Source organism: Durotheca rogersii (assembly GCF_024521655.1).
Source record: "Durotheca rogersii strain YMJ 92031201 chromosome Unknown GGS23scaffold_6, whole genome shotgun sequence".
Lineage (NCBI taxonomy): Eukaryota > Fungi > Ascomycota > Sordariomycetes > Xylariales > Xylariaceae > Durotheca > Durotheca rogersii.
The window spans coordinates 1,296,748-1,316,864 of record NW_026251237.1 but is presented as its reverse complement, the minus strand read 5'-3'; the positions used below and the strand labels follow the sequence as shown (position 1 = coordinate 1,316,864).

General features: G+C 57.0%; 5 protein-coding genes across 5 annotated transcripts; 3 read left to right on the top strand and 2 right to left on the bottom strand.

The window, feature by feature from the left end:
• The first annotated feature begins 362 nt into the window (after window positions 1-362).
• GGS23DRAFT_561803 (uncharacterized protein) lies at window positions 363-4,024 on the top strand. The gene has a single exon (XM_051515978.1). It carries the CDS (start codon window positions 1,060-1,062, stop codon window positions 3,484-3,486), a length of 2,427 nt encoding a protein of 808 aa, XP_051373490.1. The 5' UTR covers window positions 363-1,059; the 3' UTR covers window positions 3,487-4,024.
• A 36-nt stretch (window positions 4,025-4,060) lies between these two features.
• GGS23DRAFT_561801 (glycoside hydrolase family 43 protein) lies at window positions 4,061-6,228 on the top strand. The gene is made up of 4 exons (XM_051515977.1): window positions 4,061-4,573; window positions 4,637-4,856; window positions 4,934-5,019; window positions 5,091-6,228. The coding sequence occupies exons 2-4, from the start codon at window positions 4,770-4,772 to the stop codon at window positions 6,106-6,108; spliced, it is 1,191 nt and encodes a 396-aa protein (XP_051373489.1). The 5' UTR covers window positions 4,061-4,573; window positions 4,637-4,769; the 3' UTR covers window positions 6,109-6,228.
• Window positions 6,229-7,387: 1,159 nt separating this feature from the next.
• GGS23DRAFT_561797 (Eisosome component PIL1-domain-containing protein) lies at window positions 7,388-9,726 on the bottom strand. Its single transcript, XM_051515976.1, has 5 exons — window positions 8,959-9,726; window positions 8,835-8,895; window positions 8,605-8,738; window positions 8,365-8,548; window positions 7,388-8,301 (listed from the first exon to the last, which is right to left on the bottom strand). Exons 1-5 carry the CDS (start codon window positions 9,013-9,015, stop codon window positions 7,670-7,672), a joined length of 1,068 nt encoding a protein of 355 aa, XP_051373488.1. The 5' UTR covers window positions 9,016-9,726; the 3' UTR covers window positions 7,388-7,669.
• Window positions 9,727-10,599: 873 nt separating this feature from the next.
• Window positions 10,600-15,238, top strand: GGS23DRAFT_561795 (uncharacterized protein). Its single transcript, XM_051515975.1, has 3 exons — window positions 10,600-10,759; window positions 10,889-11,820; window positions 11,903-15,238. The coding sequence occupies exons 2-3, from the start codon at window positions 11,215-11,217 to the stop codon at window positions 14,942-14,944; spliced, it is 3,648 nt and encodes a 1,215-aa protein (XP_051373487.1). The 5' UTR covers window positions 10,600-10,759; window positions 10,889-11,214; the 3' UTR covers window positions 14,945-15,238.
• An 829-nt stretch (window positions 15,239-16,067) lies between these two features.
• Window positions 16,068-18,702, bottom strand: GGS23DRAFT_561779 (phosphoprotein phosphatase PPZ). The gene is made up of 3 exons (XM_051515974.1): window positions 16,818-18,702; window positions 16,589-16,741; window positions 16,068-16,518 (listed from the first exon to the last, which is right to left on the bottom strand). Exons 1-3 carry the CDS (start codon window positions 18,237-18,239, stop codon window positions 16,489-16,491), a joined length of 1,605 nt encoding a protein of 534 aa, XP_051373486.1. The 5' UTR covers window positions 18,240-18,702; the 3' UTR covers window positions 16,068-16,488.
• Between the last annotated feature and the right edge of the window lie 1,415 nt (window positions 18,703-20,117).

Sequence of the window (20,117 nt, the reverse complement as noted above, 5' to 3'; positions counted from 1 at the left end):
GGCAGGCGACGAGGCACCACTCGACTCGATGTTACGTTGTCCTGCCAGGGTTGCGGCCGCGTACATGCAAATTTCCATGTATCCAGATGATCGCAGACTACGTACTACGTAGGCGTGGGCGCCAAGTACTGCATAATCACTACTGTTCGGGTTGGTGGGACGGCAAGGCACAGTAATACTCATCTCACAAGCGCGAGTATCCCGATGTTATTCTACTTGCTCGTCGTCGTCGTCGTCCAACTGGGCCAACCCGAGTACGTATGTAGTATGTATGTATGCGTGTGTGTACGTGTGCATGTATGTTGTATGTATTCACACTCCCCCTTCTTCCCCCCTCTCTCCCTCTCCCTCCCTCTCTCTCTCTCTCTCCTCCCCCATCCTGCATGCAGATGTATGTAGTAGCATGGCACGATAGCCTGGCGGTTCTACCTCCTCTCCTTGTTCTTAGGTAAGTACCCCCCATCCGCCGTTCGTGCCATGGGCCGTCGTACGCTCCCCCTCTCCCCGCGGGCCATATTGCTGGACAGCAAATCCGATACAATGTAATCCGGATCGGCTCACGGGGTAAGTTACGGTCGCTAGAAATCCTGGCTGATTCGCATTCAACCAGGGACCCAGAGGTATGACTTGCGTAAAATAGTAATTCGCAGGTGGACCAATAGGCGATAAAAATAACAGGATCCCTAGTGAAGACGGCCCCTTGTTCCAACCGGGCGAAGAGAGGAGGTACCTCTGTTCTGCAGGACCCTCTTCCCGCTTTACAGGGCTCTCTCCTCCTCCTCCCTTCACAGAGCCACGCTTCGTGTACTTCCCTTAGGTACGTGGTGTGGTACTCGAGGGTACATGGGGGTGGTGCTCGGCGACCGGGGTCCGCCGCCGCATTCCGTCAGTACGCCTTTGGCTTCCCCAAGTATCGGTGCCACTGCCACTGCGTCAGGCCGACTTGACAAGACGCTCGCTCAGCGGCCGCTGCTATGTATGTAGCATCCAGCCAGCTGCTGCGCTTCCTTGGTCGCAGAGCCTTGTGCCACCCACCCGAGCAGATCCCACACCTCATATATGTCGAGTCGCCTCCCCCAGACTCTACGACTCCCTTTTCGTCTTGTCCGAACCCTCCCTCGCGTCCGCCTGTCATCCACGATGCTGTCAGGCGCTAGTACTAGTATTCGGCGGCTTATCTCACAACGGCGACCTCAGAATGGCTATGGGGATGGATATTACGCCGGCACCAATACGCCGGCCCACAAAGAAGGACGGAAAGACAATGGGACGCCCACGCGGCGACCTTATAGTAGGAAACGATCGCCACCACCCATCATAATCAGCAGGGAACAAAGCATCCATGACATCCTCAACCCTCTTCCGCCACTCCCCCATGAAAGGCCGCGGTCTTCGACCAGTTCGCTGAATAGCAGCGAACGCCACGCCGAGACCTACTCTACTCATTCAATCGACCGCTCGAGGTCACCTCTTTGTTCGATATCGTCAAAGGGCGGCGAGAGTCAAGAGTCCCTCCAGCTCTCGACCACGAGCTACGAAGATGAAGACTTCCCCCCTCAGCCTCCCCCTAAAGGTTACACGTGGCCGAGAGAAACCCCTACACGCCTGGCGGAGCCGCCGGTTACGACACTCGAAATCATCAACGCCCTGTCTCTGGACCTAGACGACGAAGCAACGCCGACCCAACCGCACCCGCGGAGGCAGACGTCCTTCTCCAGCTATTCGGAAAACATCCAGCAGCTCATCGAAGAAGCAGACGAGGCATTCAGGGCCGTCGGTGACGCCCTCGCTGAAGTACAGCGCACGGAAACTACTACTACATTCAAGGAACTTCCCAGACTTCCCACCCCAGACCCGGAGCCTGAGCTCCCGGCTCGAGAGCTAACCCCGGAGCCAGCAACCCCTCCCCTCAAGAGTCAAATACAGGACTCACCTAAGCAAGTTACCTCATCTCCAAGGCAAATCACCTCCTCTCCGGGACAAATCACATCCTCGCCGAGACAAATCACCTCCTCTCCGAGGCAAATCACCTCCTCGCCGAGACAAACCCCAATCTCGCCCATCCCCTCCCCCGCTACCTCCGTTACCGCCTCCCCTGCAGCCTCCCCCAAGCGAAACATATCCGCACCTGGCAGGGTTAAGAGGAAGAAGTCGAAGAAGTCGAAAAAGACAAAGCCGATGATGCCGCATCGAAAGCCGGCCGCGGCTAAATCGGCGGCAAAGAGCGGCCCGATATGGACGCTGCCCGATAACGTGACGGAGCTCTTCAGCGGAAAGCTCTTCCACAGGCTCGAGGTGGATGAGATGCTCACGCCGAGTCAGCTGGAGGAGTACAGGCTACAGAGGATGTCGGGCACGCATCCGGAGCGATCCACCGAGACTCTGGACGCCGAAGCAAGCGACACGCCAATCGAGCCTTTCCATCTCGAGGACCTCCCCTCCCGGATCGGATCGGCCGGAATCAGGCTGAACGACGACATCCCGGTGGAAAGAAAGCCCGCCGCACCGTCCTCCAGCTCCATCATGCGTCAAGATTTCTCGGTAGAGGAGTCACGAGACGTCAATAGTTTTACCAACACGGATTCATGGATCGACATCGACGAGCCACCGATGCAATACAAAGACACGCATTTTCCCACGCCGCCGCTGAGGCACGGCCCACGATTTACCTTGCGTGCTCCCAGGATCGCGCTGCCTAGCATTCCGGAGATGGCAACCATCTCGACGCCGGTGAGCGAACCTGTCTTCCGCGCGAGTCTACAGAGCCCCCAGGACGTAGTCGCCGATTCGAATTACGTCTTCCTCCGGTCCTCACCGTGCTCTCTGACGGTCCCCACATTCCGCCACGGCCCGATCCGGTTGGCGAAGGCGGACCTGGTGCCGGATATGAAGGTCGGGGCTGATGAGGGTCTGGACTGGACAGCGTTCCAGATGGCCATCTCGGGCGGCGCCGGCGACTGGCTCTCGGAGAGCGACGACGTCATCCGACGGAGAGAGGCGGAAGAGGTGGAAGAGATATCCGCGTGGTGGGATACGTGGAACTTTGACAGCGCTGGCGGGCTCATGACGCAAGACGTCAAAGCCGCCAGCCCTACGAGCACCACGTCGAGCGAGGATTACTCGGACGCGTCGAACGGCGAGACCGAGAAGGACGATCAGTACAGCCTGCACCGACAGTGGCAGCAGTTCCGACGCAGGGTGGCTGCCGAGAACAGGCAGCTCGAGCTTGACATGGCGGGGCTCCAGCTCGATACGTCGAAGTTGAACGGCGGCGAGCAGCTCGACCGGCTGTCCAAAGACTACAGCTGCCGCGAGAGCTACGCTAGCCTCCCGCAGAGCCCGATGTTGGATCTGAGGGTGATCCGCAGCGAGGATGGCGAGGACTTTGACGTCGTCCCGATGGGGTACAATCTCGGGCACGACTTGGGAGACTTCCTCAAGTGGGAGGCGGAGCACGCCTACGCCGGCGACTTTCAGAGGCTCTAAGTCGTTTCAGCTACCCACATGAACTTCCCCTTTCTTGCCGCCGCTTTCGCTTTCGCTCCTCTTTCCTTTGGGTTTTCGGTTTCTCTTGTTTTTTTATTTTCTTTTTTTAGCGGGCATATGAGGACATGCGTTCACGTTCGGGATCGGATTTGTCTTCCCCCTTTCCATCACCATCTTTATACCAATGGGTTTCTACCGGTGTTCGGTCGGGTGGTTTTGCTTTGCACAAAAGCAACCATTCATTGCATACGCTACACATGCACATATATATTGATTTCCGTGTAGCGCGGCGCTGGGACGGCGGGAACGGGACGGGATGAAGGGGGTTAGAGCGTATGGGGCGTACCTATCTATCAGGTAGGTATCTATCTGCTGCCTACCTTGGGCACTTGGCTGAGGTGCCTACGGGGCCACCTACTTTCCTTTCTTTTTTTTCTTGTCGTCTACGAAGAGAGAGAGAGAGAGAGAGAGGGAGAGGGAGAGGGAGACAGAAGAGAGCTGGAATCACATGTACCTAACCTAGAGGTGGTACCTCCTATCTTAGGTACCTCCGGTACGCCTAACCTATATACATCTGTCACATTTCATTCCATCAGGTACTTCCGTAGGAGGTATACCGTGAGGCTGCCATACCTACCTCCGGTCCACCACCTCACGTGCACCCCCTTTTGCTCGGGGCCGCCTTCGCGGAGAAGAATGGCCGTCTTACGTAGGTATTTTTGTTGTGCGCACATTTGGGACGTTGTGCTAGGTTAGTCGGGTTGTTCAGGGCAGGATACACGATTATACCACGTTGATGAGTCAAATCGAATGAGGGCAGTTACGAGTCTAAATCTCGCCGCTGCCTCGGTCTGAGGTTTCTAGCACGTGTGTTGTCTATTTCCTTTTACCCTCACCTTCTCCTCCTCCCTCCCTCCCTCTTGTGCCAGGCTACTCGATGCGTGGCACAGCACCAGACAACACGAGACAACACAAACGCGAGCGTGACGGCCAAACGGGAAAGTACTAGCATTAGTGACACGCGATCCGAAAGATTCTAGTCATCTTGATCTTGTCCTCCTCCGGCCTCGTGGTGTGTATACCTGCCGTTTGTCCGCCCTCCGCAGCTCCCACCCTCGCCCCCCTCCATATCCCAACTTATAACAACTAGGAACTGCCACGTCCGATAGAAAGCCGTCGAGATTTTCGTGTCTAGACTTGCCCAGGTCAGATCGCAGAAACTTCAGCCCCCCCCCGCCCCCTCTCCCCCTTCTCGGGGACAATGACTACGAGATACTGCGACCATGCCGTATGACGACTCGATTCTCACTCTCACCTCCGTGGGAACCCCCGATCCCTTCGTTATCCAATTTGGAGGGCAATACTATTTCGTCAGCCGTTTCCTTCCACTCGTACAGCGGGACGTCGTCTGTTAGACGACTATGGTATGGGCTAACATTATGTGTAGACCTTCACGGCGGGGAATAGAGTTGAGATCTGGAGCTCCCCTAGTCTGGTGGATATAGAGGCCTCTTCCTCTCGACATGTAATCTGGTACAGCTACACACCTCCCCGATTCCAGTCCCTTGCCGCCCAACGACTATGTGCTGACAATTACGGCATAGGAACCCTCCTCAGGGTACTGACCACTCAGCTGACCTGTGGGCCCCCGAGTTGCACCCCATACGCGGTCGATGGTACGTCTATTATGCTGCAGCACACCCAGCCCACGGAAACAAGAGTCACCGTATGTATGTGCTGGGGGGACCGCCCACGACTAGGAACCCGTGCGAGGGCGAGTGGGAATTTTTGGGCCGTATTCGAGGCATGCTGCCAGACCAGTGGGCCATCGACGGCACCGTGTTCGAGCTGGAGGACGGCCAGTTATACCTCGCGTACTCGGGATGGCCACTTGAAAACCATTATGGTCATGTGGACGTTGTCGGCGAGCCTTCCGACCTCGTCCAGGAAATATTCATCGTGAAACTCGAGGACCCGATTACGGTGGCGAGTAGCCCCGTTGCCATATCTCGGCCGCAGCACGCATGGGAGCTATCACGGGATGGTAATAGCATAGACCACCGTATCAACGAGGGCCCGCAGTTTCTTCGGGCTCCGGATGGCCACTGGAGAGGGCTCGTCTACTCTTGCGCCGGGAGCTGGACGCACGAGTACAAGATGGCAACGCTACAGCTGATCGAGGGGGGTGACCCGCTAAATCCAGCGTCGTGGCACAAGGGTAAAGGGCCACTTATCCAGACGCGAGAGTATACCGATCAGGTTGACGGAGGAGGAGACAACGGGGGCCGGGGGATCGGGGGGCCGTTTGGGCCCGGCCACGGTTGCTTCGTACATGTAGAGGACCAGGTGGTAGCAGTCTATCACGCGACAGATACTCCGACAGACGGGTGGCAAAACCGACGAGCAAGGGCGCAGCGACTCGTGTTCACGAACGACGGGCCGTACATGGGGGTACCACCCGGGCTCGCAGCGCAGGCGCTACTGGGGCGTCGTCAGGAAAAAGGAGGTATATTGAGCAAACTGAAGCAGAGACTACTTCGCAAGCTACGGAACGTGGAAGAGGAGGTCGTAACTGGCGAGGAGAGCTTGAGGAAACTACTAGGAGAATGTAAAGCCCCCTGAAAATTGGGACTGCCGGTTGCACGAATCTACGGCGGAGAGAAAGGAAAAGTGGATTGTTCCGCTCGGGGGCGAAGTGGTAGATGCTCCGAGGAGCTTTTGCTATACTAATGATAATACTACAACCGCTCTTTCAACGCGGAGCTGGTACAGGAAGCCACGGGCCACGCTCCTCTCCTAACGTGATCTCGGGAACCTTGCCCCGGTCCCCGTTTGCGCGTAGGGAGGCGGTGCTGGAGTCGAGTTCTTCTCCGCGTGGACGGACGGATAGACGCTCACGCATTCCCTCCGTCTTCTCTCCCTCCCGGCCACTGAGAAGGCCCAACCCGGGGCTCTCGAATCTAAACTAACCCGGCTGGTCCGACTACCGTCTGCCGAGTCCACTCGAGCATATATATATATACCCTGTATATGGCCAAGTAAGTCATAGGTAGACAAGACCAACCCGGAGCCCCAACCACCTCTTCACTCTGCACTGCTGTGTCCTCCTCTCCCTGCTGGCTGCGGAAGCACGCGTGGCGCGGTGCAGTTCTAGTCTCTGCTTCTTCTTTTTCTTTTCTCCTTTTCTTCTCTACGGGGGTGGGGGGGGGGGCAAATTGGCGTGGGTGGTGGCGGAGGGTAGGCGGTCATAGGCGGGAGCGAGAGAGAGGACGGGGGAGGGAGGTTTTGCGGAAAGGGGGTTAGGGGGGCGAAAGGGGAAGGGGAAGGGGAAGGGCGCGGCGGTGGGGGCCATGCGTGGACGCGTCTAGGTGTAGCATCCCTTCCCTTCCCCTCCCGTTCGCCCTTCTTCTTCTCCTGCCCCTCGTCCCCCCGACGCGTCTCTGCGTGCCTGGCGGCACTACCAGCTGGCTTCATCGCCGTTCGTCGCCGTCGCTGTTACTATTCGTATTCGCTTCTACTGAATATATTTTCTTTGGGGAGGATCTTATTGTTCGATGGGTGGGTAGGTAGGTAGGTAGGTAAGGCAAGGTAGGAGAAAAGCGCCGTCGTTTCCCCTTCCCCTTCCCCTCCCCCTCCCCCTTTCTCCCACCCCATTACGCCATGAGCGCAAATGCGCGCGCGCGCAGCGTACGTATTCGTCTTGTTTACATTCATCATTAAGCCCTCAATCCTTGTCCTCATCCGCCGTGCCCGACCCTTTCTTTGTGCACTCACCGGCATTCGTTTCCCTCCTCCCCTCTATCTGCGCCGCTATCCCCCTCCCCAGCCGTCTCCTCTTCCTCGTCGCAATCGATCCAACAAACTTCGCAAGTCAAAAGTCACGAGCGGATGCGCCTGCGATATCCCCCCCCCCCCCTCCCTAGAAAGAAGAAAAAAAAACAAGTTCGAGTCATTTTGCATATATGTATCTCTTGTGTGTTTTATGTGCCCCTTTTACTGAATTATATGTTGAGCTTTGTATTGCGGTAGCGGCAGCGGCAGCGGCAGCGATAGTAATTGCGGCCGCCAAGGAGATGACCTCCATCTCGTTGGTGTCAAATTAGACATTAATAACGGGTTACCATTGGCTTCCGGCGTCGCGGCGGAAGACGGTGGTGGACGCAACAGGGAAAGAAGGGGTAGCCTAGACCGCCATCTCGGGTGCTCGGCCTCGATGCTCCCCATTCAGCCCGCCGTCAGAGTCTAGGACTGAGTGGGCCGGTTCGTCCTCTTCCTCTTCGTCCTCGTAATCATGCTGCTTGTGGTGCTCTCCGGCTGCAACCCAAGAGTCGCGGTCATTCAGTGGCGCATCCTGGCCGGAAAGGTCCAGGCCTTCCGACCGGGCTTTGATGTTATTTCGGCGTCTCTGGGATAGGGTCCGGGCCCGCGTGGACAGCTTCGGGTTCACGGAAGCGTTCGACGAGACCCAGTTGGTGAGTGCATCCTCGCAGTCCTGGATGATGGCCTTGCTGGCTTCGTAGCCGTCGTACGCAGCGCGGGTCTCCCCCGGAGTGACGGGAGTGTCGTCGATCAGCTCCAGGAGGTGCTTTCCGTATCCGGCAATGATGGCGACCTTTTCGCAGTGCTCCTGCAGAGCGTCGAACTGGTATGCGTAGGCCGACTTTAGCTTCTCGCGGGTGATGTTGGAGAGTTGGGCTTCGGCGACAAGGGACTCGGCCTCGGCGCGGACAAGCTCCTGCTCGAGGACGACGATCTTGGGCGAGTTCGGCTCCTTGTACTTGAGCTGGGCAATCTGATCGGCGATCTTTTGCTTGCCTATCCCGATGTGTCAGTCTGTGCAGCGAACTGGGTAGGCTGTAGCGCCTCGGCACTACTTACGGTCTCGACTGGGCTGGACCGATGCTTCGATATTTCGGATGCTCTTCATGGTAACGCGGTATTGGTCGTAGCGATCGACGTACTGGTCCTCGAGCTCACCTATTTCGTAGATGAGCACGCCAAGTTTGTCGGTAACGTCGGAAACGTCCTCATCGCCGGCCTCGCCCCAGAGGGAGAGTTGTTGCTGGAGGGGAGCGTTAGCAGCGTGCAGTACCGGGGTACGGGCGGGCATCGACGTACAGCGACCTCCATGCGCTCCTTAGCGACGAGCTCCAGGCTCCGCATCACGTTCTTTTCCATCTTGACGAGCTGGGTCAGCTTCTTAGCCAGGTCGGGGCCAAAGGCGCCGGCGGCATTGCGACGAAGCGCATGTCCTTGGGTGCTGCGTTAGCAGATTGGTTTTCAGGCACGCCCTCGGGGACATTGACCGAGCAGAGGGATTGCATCTCGAGAACCGCCGAGCAACTTACCGAAGCCGCCTCTCCCGAATAATCTGCCGGACTTGGTGGACGATGGAGGGGGAGGGGGGTTCTGGCGGTAGGGGATGTCAGCCGCGCGTGTCAACAACACCGAATCAAGCAGCTAGAGACTTGCCTGGATCTGCGACGCAGTAGGCGCCCGGGTCTGGCGCATAGAGTATGTTCGATGCATCTTGGGAGAGGCTGCCTAGCAGACGGGTCTCGAGTGCTTCTAGCGATCACGATGGTGGCGCTGCAGGGATGGACAAAGGCCGGAAGGGATTTCGAAAGGAGATAACGTGTGTGCGTGCGTGCGGCTGGACTCGGTCGACTCGCCAGGGCTTGCTGGTATGCTTTCTCTCGGGTGGGCCGGGGGTCGAGGCGAGGGCAGAGAGATGCGATGGCGAAGCTCTGCGTAGGATGGCAGGGAGTAGGAAGCTAGACGGTGTTGTGTTTGTCGTTGCGTTGCGATGCTCCATATACCGAAAAGAGGATGATGGGTGGACGGATGGCGACGATCACATACGTGAGGCACAGACGGAATTGCTTTCCTGTTCTTGTTAGTATATTCTCGGGAACCTGGTAGTGGGCGGACGGGTGAGTAACGGGATGGCGGGAGGGATGGCTGGATGGATGGACGGGGATCAAGGTGATGATGGCCCGATCGATACCTACTACGGACAGCATGCGCAATACCGTACTATATGTATGTATATATGTCCTGGGGAGGTGAGCGAGGGAGGAGGGTAGGTGGGCTTTGGCTGGGGTCGAGAGGTTTGACCAGGGGCCGAGAGAGAGAGAGGGTTGGTTGGTTGGTTACCCTAGCTGGCCTGGCCTCGAGGGAAAGAAAAAAAAAGAAGGGAGAAGGGAAGGACTGGAAATGCTGGGTCCTTCGGGATGCTACGTCATCGATACCGAGTAGAAGTGCTTTCTATCTATCTACCTAGGTACCTACCTGTATATGTAGGTAGGCTACCTAGGTACTCTGTAGGTACCTCTCACGGGTCCGCCCCCCCTTAGGTTCCATAGGCACCCAAGTAGAGGTACCTACCTCTTCTATTGCACGCAAGTACCTAAGGCGCCTAATGTACCTGCCCCGGTACACCCCTGGGCCCTAATCATGTTGTGGATGTCACTACCTTCGGTACGTATTAGTATAGGTGCGTAAGTGCCCTCCATTGCTCGCATTAGCCGGGCAGGTACCTGCTATGTACATAGTAGGTAGCTTAGCAATGCCTGCAGCAGCAGCTGAAGCTCTTTGACCCCCCCCCTCGCCCGCTACGGTGTGGCGCTAGGCCCGAAGCGACGGCTGCGGTCTCAACTTAGCAGGGCAGCTGTCGTCGCTGCAGGCTGCATGCGTAACTACATACATATATGGGTGTGCAGAGATCTCGCCGATCGACAGAACTGTTTGTTTGAGGCATCGGGCGTGTATAGTGTGTACCTCTGCCTGCGCCGACCAAGGTCAAGCTCTCCCGGCATATACCTAGTGTAGCTACCTGCGGTGCCTAGAGCACGGAGACTCTGACCAATGCCGCTGACCTAAGTGTATAATAGGTACCAAAGGTACCTGTACCTAACCTAAGCATAGGTAGGTACCCTCTAGGCAGCCCTAACCTTGTATGGTGGGGCACACCCGACCGCCACAGAAATATGAGCACAGAAATGCCAGAGGTAACTCGCGATACAGGCAGGTAGGTACCTACCTAGGCTCCTAATATAGCGACACCGCCACAGAGGTGCCACTCCTTAATTAATTACCTAATGCCTACGGCCAAAGGCCGTCTCATATCGCGTCGTCTCGTCTCATCTCATCAACCAACGCGTCACTCCCGCTCCAGAGCCTGCAACTCTCCAATCCAAGACAGGTGATGGCTACGAGATACGCCTGGCCACCCTATTGATCCATCTCAGGAGACCCCTTTCCTTTTCCGCAGGTAGGTTCTCGCTCGTCCAACCACTCTTTTCTCATTGGCCTGTTTTCATGTAACCCGCCATCTTGAATTGGGTCTGCATGGTCCTATACCACCTATAGGCCGTCGCCATTGCTGATCGGCCTGCCATAGTTGGACGGGCGATCGGCTTAAGGACAGAGGCTCAGCGGCTACTCTGAAACTCCCCATCCACGCCCTCCTCGCAAGGCCGATCGAGGCCCCAATTCCTACCACGAGACGTGGACTACGGAGCCAGCCGGCTCTCCTTCTCTTTACGCCCGGAAAGCTCCAGTTCCGATTAATCGACGCCGGCGGTAGACGATGACTGAAAACGTCATCTGGCTTGCTAGGTCTTGAGGAGACTCGGGGGATCCTAGCTTGGCGTCAGCACCGTAGGCCTGCCCATTTCGAAGCATAGAAGGTGTATCTCCTTAGAGCAGGCGCCCGGGCTTTTCAAGATGACCAGGGAACCCCTCGACATCGCAGCCGTTATATCCGACTCGGACGGTCCTGATGCCGCCGTCCGTACGCCTCAGAGAGTCAGGCAATCCCAGCCGCATTCCCTACCCGGGTCCCGTACCCGTAAGCCTGCCAGCCCGCCGCCTCCGGCCCGGCGGGCGGTATCGTCTACACTAGATAATTCCACCCCGATCCCGGCTGCCACCCCCACTCGACCTGCTAGGGGGTCTGCATCCAAACCCGGCGGCCACGACGAGACAACAGCATCGCTGTCTGTCAGGTCGACCGGCGGTCCCCGGAATGCGCATGATACCACGCCCTCGTCGGCTCACCACCACCCGCCCGCCAGTCAGAGGACGCCTAAGAATCAGACGCCGAGAAAGGTGGACTGGACCACCGACAAGATCGAAGAGGCTTTACGAAAGTATGCAGTGGATATCGGCACGGACGGGGCTCAGCTTACTGCTCGCCTCATCCATATGGCGTGGAAGAACGAGGCTCCCCAGCAGCGCTTTACTTGCAAGAAAGACTGGTTTGCCAATATGAAGTGTGTCCCGGTAGAAGGGACTCAGAGATCCTCCGACACCATGCGAATCAAGACCAAGGTTTGTCTCAAAGCGAGCTCACAGGCTAGGTTGACCTCAGTCTCGCAACGCCGAAAGGAGAATTCGCTGACAACCAACCTAGCAAGTTGGCCAAGGGAGATCTGGAAAGCAGGAAAAACGGGAACACTATCAGGTCATCTGCATCAAGACCAATACCGACACCGTCCCTCCTTACAGCTTTCACCATGTCGAGATCAAGAAGAATATCCTCTCTCCGAATACTATGCTGACATACGTTCCACACCTGCGAGATCTGGCTGACAACGAAGAGGGCATCTACCGTCGGTGGCTCGAAAATCTGGAGAACATGGACAAAACCTCCGGATTTGCCACGCTGAGTAGGCAGCAGAAAGTCACCAAAACTATTCAGAAAGAGCGCGCCACCACTCTCTTGCTATATCTCGACTCCTGGCTCGACAGTTTGTCCATTGAGAACTGCACCAAAACCACGCTCATCCGCTACATGGCAAATCAGGGCGACAATGTAACACCCCAGCAAAAGTCGAGTATTCTTAACTCGTACAGCGATGAGGCCAGCTCCCCACGGTCGGTTAAGGCTGTACGGATGTTCACGGACGCCTTCGACCGAGTATTTAACTCGCCGAATTTACGGGAACGCGCCGTACCTCTCCGCGATGTCCTCCTACTGGATAAGTCCATCGATGTAATTGCCGACTCGAAGAAGTGGATGAAGGAAACTCCTAGTCAATCAAAAGTCACAGACGAACCGACGACGGTCGAGTCTTTCTTAGAAACCTACGCATTGCTCGGCTGCCTAGTCTGCACGAGCCATTCGTGCGAGCACGGCGAGTACGGAGTGGACAACGAGCGGAAACGATTTTCCGTCGAAGTGATCGGAGGGTTGTCGCCCATGATCCGGCAGCAACTCACAAAGAAAAACGGAAAGGGTGAGGAAAGTCCGACAGCGCGCAGGGCGAGGAAGCCCTGCGGCGAGGACTGCTATCTGAACGGGCGGCCGGGAACGCGTGCCCGTGTATGGAATGAAACCGAGGTAATGCTCCTGAAAGCGTTTTTTTCCACGCTGAGCAGCTCGAGCATCCCGGTGCAATGTGCTACCGCAGTAGCCACCGGCAGACCCTGCTGGGACGTCAGCCGTCAGCTCGATAAGCTCGATCTATCTATCCCTATGGCGTCGCCGCCGTCGCCCGTCCAAGTCAAACCCTTGCCATGGTATGACAGGAAGAAGAAGATGCTCATAGGGGATTGGCAAGAGCATACAAACACTCACGAACACCAGAGGAAAGACTATTTCGACCCATGCAACCACGAAGGGCCTTGCACGTCCAAGAACTGCGGATGCATCCAGAACCACATCATGTGTGAGCGTTTCTGCCGCTGCACGGCGGCCACTTGCGCCAACAAGTTTACCGGCTGCGCTTGCCATTCCCATGGGAAGACGTGTGTCTCGAAGCAGAAGGACAGGCCGTGTATATGTGTGCAGCTGAATCGCGAATGTGATCCGGCATTGTGCGGGAGCTGCGGTGCTTTCGAGAGGGCGAACCCGGCCAACGCAGACAACGACGCTCTCTACGCGACTGGGTGTCAAAACTGCGCGCTTCAACGAGGCAAGTCGAAGTCACTCATTTTGGGAAAATCTAAGATAGCGGGGTACGGGCTCTTCGCAACCGAGGACATCGCCCAGGACGAGTTCGTCATCGAATACGTCGGCGAGCTCATCAGCCAAGACGAGGGTGTCCGCCGCGAGGCTCGGCGCGGAGATGTATTCGATGAGTCGTCCAATTCCTCATACCTCTTCACCCTGCTAGAACAAGAAGGCATCTGGGTTGATGCTGCCATATACGGGAACCTCAGTCGCTATATCAACCACCAGGAGACCAACTGCAACGTTACGCCACGGATCTTGTACGTAAACGGCGAGTATCGGATCAAATTTACCTCCTTGCGGGACATCAAGGCGGGAGAGGAGTTATTCTTCCATTACGGCGAGAACTTCCCCAATTTGACTAAGAAGCTATTGCAAGAAGAGAAGGCCGAGAAGAGGCGCCGCAAGGCGAAAGAGCAGGCCAGCAAAGCGGACCAGAACGGTGGAGAAAGACCGAGGAAGAAACCGGGCCGTAAGCCGGGTAGAAAGCCCGGGCGTAAGCCGGGGCGGAAACCAAAGAAGTCGTTCGCCAAAATCGACTCGGAGCCGGAGGACGATGACAATGTCCTCGAGCCGTCCGAAGAACCATTCCCTGACGTCGACATCACAAGGTCGCGCAAGCGTAAACGTGGCGCCGACGGCGGCGACTCTGGCGAAGGAGAGTACCGCCCCGATGCAACTGACTCCCAAACCGACGTCGTGTTTGATGTCGGCGACGCCGCTTCTCTCGGCCAGAAGGTTTCGCGCTTCAGAAAGCGACTAGGAGCCCCGAAGGCGAGGAAGAGTTTCCCCAGCGCGGCCACCAGACGACGAAAGGTGAACGGAGACGGGGATGAGAACGACCCCGAGCCGACACCAAAACGTCGTCGCAGGAAGGCCCGGAAACTCGAGGAGGACGCTTCGATTGAGGAAATCGATGAAGCGCTGAATTTAGATAACGAGCCTGTTGTCACGCCAAAACGTCGAGGCAGGAAGCCTAAACATCTCAAAGAGAGTAACGTCGAAATCGAAGTAGTCGGACCCTCTAAAGGCGATGCGGCAGTCTCGGGTGACGGGCCGAGCAATGCTGCGTCCGCGAGCGTCCCGGGCATCGCCCAGGATGGCGTGGCCCTCTTCAGACACACGGAGGCCAGGCTTGAGCTCGACTCGGATTCGGCCGCGTGCGAGGACACGCCCTCTCGCGTGCGAACCCGGCGACAGGCCAAGGAGGTCGTAGCGTCCAGCCCGCTCTCGACCCCGGATTCCGGCATCGAGTACCCCGGGGTGGACATGTCCGACTCGGACATACGGCCGCGGTCGAGGAGGTCGCGCGCGAGGCCCGGCAGGGGGGCTACCGCGGACCGCAAGCGCAACGGAAGCGGCTGGAGCGACGCCGGCAGGGTTAGGCGCCGCGGCAGCGGCGGCGCCGGAGACGGAGACGGAGACGAGAGCGACGACGACGATGATGCCCCCGTCGACCGCACGCGGACGCGACGCAGACCCGCTCGGTACGACGACTAAACCGAGCACTCTCTCTCTCCCCCTCCTCCTCCTCATCCTTTTTTCCCCTTTTTTGGCTGCTTCTAATTTCCCCTGCGTGTCGCTTTCTCGCCCAGTTCCGTAGCCTCCCCTCCGACCCTAGGCTATCCGATCCGACCGCGCTCGGCGCCCCCCGACGATGAGCGGCCGGCGCCCTCCGGAATCCTCGCCGCTGCCGCTGCCGCTGCCGCCGCAGATCGGACGAGAGAATCTGCCGCCGCCGCCGCCGCCGCCCCCCCTGAACGTATCTAGAGCGCAACAACACTGGGACGGGAGACCAGCCACCCCCCCCTCCCCCAAAGGAAAAGGGGGAAAGAAGAAAAAAGTAGCTGCATCTGCACATATAAGAATACGTTATGCTGCTTTGCTTGCTTTTGCTGTGTCGTCCGGTCGAGTTCGGTATCCGGCACTCACTCGCTCGAGACCGCTCTCGCTATGTACTACCGCACAGATGGTGTGTATGATAGGGGAAGTAGTAGGAGGAGTTTACATTATTAGTAGTTTTAAGTAGTTAGCCGCCCGGGGGGCCGGGGGGGGGGGGGGGGGGGGGGGGGGGCGGAAATCATAATACCATATATATTGCCGTGCTATTTATTCGTCGAGCTGCGGGACCTCGTGGGGGGGAGCTGTATCTGCGGAAATGTAATTATATATATATACTGGTAGAGAGAAGGGAGCGTTGGCTATTTGATGCATAAATTTTCTATTTTATTTTTGACTTTTTTTCCTTTTTTTAATTATGAAAGCAAGATCCCCCCCTCTGCCCCCGACGTATATCTCCCCATTAACCACGTAGATACCACTTATCGCTCCGACATGGACGAGGCGGAGGAGGAAGAAGAAGAAGAGAAAGAAGTTATGTGAACCTCGGGCGGGTTGGACACGACTAATTCGCAACGATTAACAACCGACCGGAATTCCCTTCCCCTTTCCTGATATGGTACATCAAGCGGCAACTGCGGAACACTCCTCATTCTTTTTCCCCTTGCTCAAGAAAAACGATGTGGAAAAAAAACTAACACGCAAAAAACAATAAACAAGGGTGGATTTGAAGGGCGGACGGATAGACTTTTGACCCCCCTGAAGTGCCGGCGAAAGCCCCCCCCCCCTTCCTTTTTACTCCCCGACGTCCCCTGGCGATCCCATCGGCTGTGACCACTACTGTTGAAGCAGAGCCGTTTCTGGCCTACTTCGTCATCCCCACTCGCTCGCTCGGGCGGCTACGCCCTCACCTCCCCTCCTACACCCGTGGTACCGTCTGCCTCGAGGTAGATTTGACCAAGCCAAGTCGATTTGGCGTTAGGACCTGCCGCTAAACCCAGCCCCACTCTTCTCTCGCGCACCGGACTTGTAGCTTGGCACGGCGGCCATGCCGTTTAAGGCGTGAGAAAGGCCTGTTGGCATAAGGATATCTTCTCTAGCCCCTCCCCGAATCCTCTTGGGACCTTCAATCCGTTTCCATGCGACATGAAATCGCCCATACGGTTGTTCGGTAAGGCTCATCTCCTGCGCGGTCCTTCAAAGACTTAAAAGCTCTGGGGGTGCACGTTGGCGGGCTAGATCGATGGGAAGGGCAAGTCGTCAGAATCGAGGCACATCGGGTTCAAGGGGATCATGTCCACATACCGGGCTGTTCAGCATATTGTTACGTCTGTTCCTGCCTTTCTTAATGTGGCTCTTGAGCGCCGTCGAGTCGAGGGGTTTGAGAAGCTCGAAACTACACAAGAGCTCCGAAGACACGGACATAACTGCCCCCCAGTTGTCAAATTCGCCGCAATACTAGGTGTGTATACACAATTAGTACGGATCCGTGTCACGTCGTGCATACAGTGCACGCAAAGGGTCTTTGTCTTACATTCGGAGCGCTGAAGACGGTGACTAAAACTCTGTCGTTAAAGAACTCGTACCCGTCTTCGACAACCATGTGCGCTCGGCAGACGAGATCAAAATCGTGCGTGGCAAGGAAATCGGTGATGACCTTTTTGCCAAAGCAGTAACTGACCCCCCTCTCGTTGGCCTCCCAGTCGGATTCCATATCGGCGGGGTCGGACCAGAGTAAGTCATTGAGCAGGCCGTAATCGGGGACGTCGGTGGGGCGGGCGATGTTGCGAATATCATCCATGTGGCTGAGCGCCGGAGAGAGCCCTCCATGGACGCAGAAAATCTTGCCGGCCACGATGGCGGCGATAGGCAGCGTGTTAAAGCAGTCGATAAACGTCTTCCAGATCTTGACATTGCACCTTCGCTTGCATTCATCGTAAAACCCGTAGACCCTTGTCACGTTCGCGCATTCGTGGTTACCCCGGAGGAGGAAAAAGTTCTCGGGGTACTTGAGCTTGTAGCAGAGGAGAAGCAGGATCGTCTCCAGCGACTGCTTTCCGCGATCGACGTAGTCGCCGAGGAAGAGGTAATTTGCGGTGGGCGGGAAGCCGCACATCTCGAACATGCGAATCAAGTCGGTGTACTGGCCGTGGACGTCTCCGACGATCTTGACCGGCGCATCCAGCTCCAGCAGCGCAGGCTGAGACAAGAAGCACTCACGGGCCCTCTGGCAGATGGCGACAATCTCGGCATTCTTGAGGCACACACTCTTAGTTACCTTGCCGGCGTACGCGGCATCGAGAAGTCGCTTGATAAAGTCGTCGAGGTCGATCTCCTTGATGTCGCTCATCGCCACTCCGCCGGCGGACGGATCGTCCTTCGAGGATGTTCCCGGGACCGAGATAATGGGGTTGATGGCATTCTCCTTCTTGACCAAGATGGGTGCCCCGGGTTGCTGCTGTATGTGCGGGTTCGGGTTAACAGCTCCGGAAGGCGGCTGGTCCGACACGTGGTCAACTTCGCCGGAAGCCTGAGCGGCAGTGATGTCGCTGTGTCCGGTCCTCATAGAGGTGGATTGGATAGGTGACGGCGGCGGTTGGGAATCGTCGAACGGCGAGCTCGCGGCTTCTCCGGATTGCGGTGACCTGGAGGACGGGGTCGAGGCGGCAGAGTCACCCCGGCTTGCTCTCGACTTGCTGCCCCTCGAGGATCGCACCGACGCCGCGTCCGACTTGTCACCAGAGGCATCCCCGTTCGAAATGATGGTCGAGGCTCGAGGGCTGTCCGATTTCCCACCGGGTATTTTCGATCGAAGGTTCTTGAAGGACCGCGCAGACTCCTTGGTTTCCGACTTGCCAAACGACGGATAGGATTGCAGATTCTCGGCGCGATCGCCGGAAGATGCGCCGCCCGAGCTCTTGGAGCCCCCTCCTTCCTTCGAGTTTTGGTTTCCCATGGCCTCGTGTCAGGTGTTATCGGCTCCCGAGGGGTAAGTACCGTGATCCGATCGTGCGATCCAGTCCCTTTGCAATGCCCAGGAAAACCCAAACACCCGCCACTCTACCGCTTGAGTACCGGAAACGCTTAGTGGTGATACGTATTCTTCGTCTATGTTCAGCAGCCCGTCGCTAGGGAGGATGGAACAGTCGATCGAGGATAGAAAGGAGAAGGGCGGCGGAAGAGGTGGGAGCCGTTTTGCTGTCCGTCTTTGTAGCTGGGGCGTACGGTGAGCGCCAGTGTGTGTATGTATGCAGGGTTGCGGAGGGGGGAATGACGGGAGAGGTGAGAAAAGGCGAAGCGGGCTTCTGTCACAGTCGAACGGAGGTATCGGAGCGGAGAGGTCGTGTTAGGTAGGAGGACTATGGCGGCGAAGCAGCGGCCGAGGCTGGAGACAGGCCTGACACCAGCTGATTAATCTAGCGGCGTCGGAAGAATCAGCAACGGGGCCACGCGTATCAGAAAATGGGGCCGGCAGTTTCCCGGGCAATCTCGCGAGGATAAATGGAAATGGAGGGATTGAGATCACAGCCAGAAAGGGCGGCGGAGGTGGGTTTATGGAAGGAAAGATAAGGCAAGAGATGTGCAAAAGGAGGGAGGGTCGAAGACGGTGATAGGGTCCACCAAGGCTCAGGTCGTCAGACGTCCTTCAACGAATTTTTTTTTTTCTTCCTTCCTCCTCTGGATTTTTCCCAATTGTCCACCTATCCTCTTTTGGGGGGCAGCGAGCAGAGGAGGAAAATGCGGGGAGCAGCTATTCCCTGTGGTCTCTTGGGGATGCGGCGAATGGATGAGTAAGGGAGGAAGATAAGAAATCAGACACATACCTAAAGGAACAAGGTGTCGGATGGAGACCAAGAAAGAGAAGGCCCAGAAGAACGTGCTGGACTCTGGTGGATTCTTTTGCGGTTGTGTCGCCAAGCAGCAAGGCCAGAATGGTCGTCTCACCGTAACCGGGTTACGTTCGGAGAGTGGCTGCTGAGCTAGATCCCCGGTTAGGCAGGGCTATCATATGGCTGATCCGCCCGTCTGCATGCACTGAGCTTGGTCTTTGTCCTCTCCTCGTGCACTTTTGCGAGTGGCCGTATGTGTGTATGTGTGTGTGCCTATGCGCCGCAGCAGCAGCAGCAGCAGCAGCGTTGTTTCAGCCTGTGCCTATAGCTGTCGTGTACAAGGGGACAGGTCGTCGACGGTGGCTCGAGGTTGGTTGTTGGTGGTGACAGGTGTTCAGGTAGAAGGCCTACCCATGCACTACTTGCAGATATAAAAAAGGACGACGCTGTTTGGTTTGCTAGTTCGATCCCGGGAGCTCTCAATGGCTGGGCTGTGCTTGATTGGGTAGGACAGTGAATCCAGCACGTTAGGGTTCCAAGGTCTATGACGGGTTAGAGGGACGTTGAGAAAGATGCATACAGGAAAAGAGAGAGGGCGGGTGAGGAGGGAGTTGGAGAGAGAGAGAGAGGGACGGAGGTCTGGTGTTGGTGGGGAGTTGTTCATGGACGGACAGGGTTGAGAGAAGGGCGCTACAGGCACTCGAGGTACCTAGGACATGCGCCCTAGCTAGGTACCTATGTGTAGAGCTGAGCAAAAGGAGCCTTCCCAGAAGCCAGCGGGGGTGGAGCCTCACAGTGCACTGGATGCAGCCACTAGGAGGGAGTCGGCCTGCCGCATGTACATACCTACGTGACGTCTCCGAGGTACCCAATAGAGGGTGCTGAGGTAGATGCCAATGGGGGAAGGGGGAGAGAGAAGGGGGGGACCATCTTACCTGTACGCCTATAAACCACATGTAGGCATTCGAGAGGCAGTTATTTCCACCTGGGCCCAGCAACTTTCG

Coding starts and splice junctions, on each gene's coding strand:
- GGS23DRAFT_561803 (XM_051515978.1), top strand. CDS start 1,060: ATGTCGAGTCGCCTCCCCCAGACTCTACGACTCCCTTTTCGTCTTGTC.
- GGS23DRAFT_561801 (XM_051515977.1), top strand. CDS start 4,770: ATGCCGTATGACGACTCGATTCTCACTCTCACCTCCGTGGGAACCCCC. Junction 4,857..4,933: donor TTGGAGGGCAATACTATTTC/GTCAGCCGTTTC, acceptor CATTATGTGTAG/ACCTTCACGGCGGGGAATAG. Junction 5,020..5,090: donor TCCTCTCGACATGTAATCTG/GTACAGCTACAC, acceptor ATTACGGCATAG/GAACCCTCCTCAGGGTACTG.
- GGS23DRAFT_561797 (XM_051515976.1), bottom strand. CDS start 9,015: ATGCATCGAACATACTCTATGCGCCAGACCCGGGCGCCTACTGCGTCG. Junction 8,896..8,958: donor CTACTGCGTCGCAGATCCAG/GCAAGTCTCTAG, acceptor CCCTACCGCCAG/AACCCCCCTCCCCCTCCATC. Junction 8,739..8,834: donor ATTCGGGAGAGGCGGCTTCG/GTAAGTTGCTCG, acceptor GCAGCACCCAAG/GACATGCGCTTCGTCGCAAT.
- GGS23DRAFT_561795 (XM_051515975.1), top strand. CDS start 11,215: ATGACCAGGGAACCCCTCGACATCGCAGCCGTTATATCCGACTCGGAC. Junction 11,821..11,902: donor CCATGCGAATCAAGACCAAG/GTTTGTCTCAAA, acceptor CAACCAACCTAG/CAAGTTGGCCAAGGGAGATC.
- GGS23DRAFT_561779 (XM_051515974.1), bottom strand. CDS start 18,239: ATGGGAAACCAAAACTCGAAGGAAGGAGGGGGCTCCAAGAGCTCGGGC. Junction 16,742..16,817: donor CCGTCTTCAGCGCTCCGAAT/GTAAGACAAAGA, acceptor ATACACACCTAG/TATTGCGGCGAATTTGACAA. Junction 16,519..16,588: donor ACAATATGCTGAACAGCCCG/GTATGTGGACAT, acceptor CCATCGATCTAG/CCCGCCAACGTGCACCCCCA.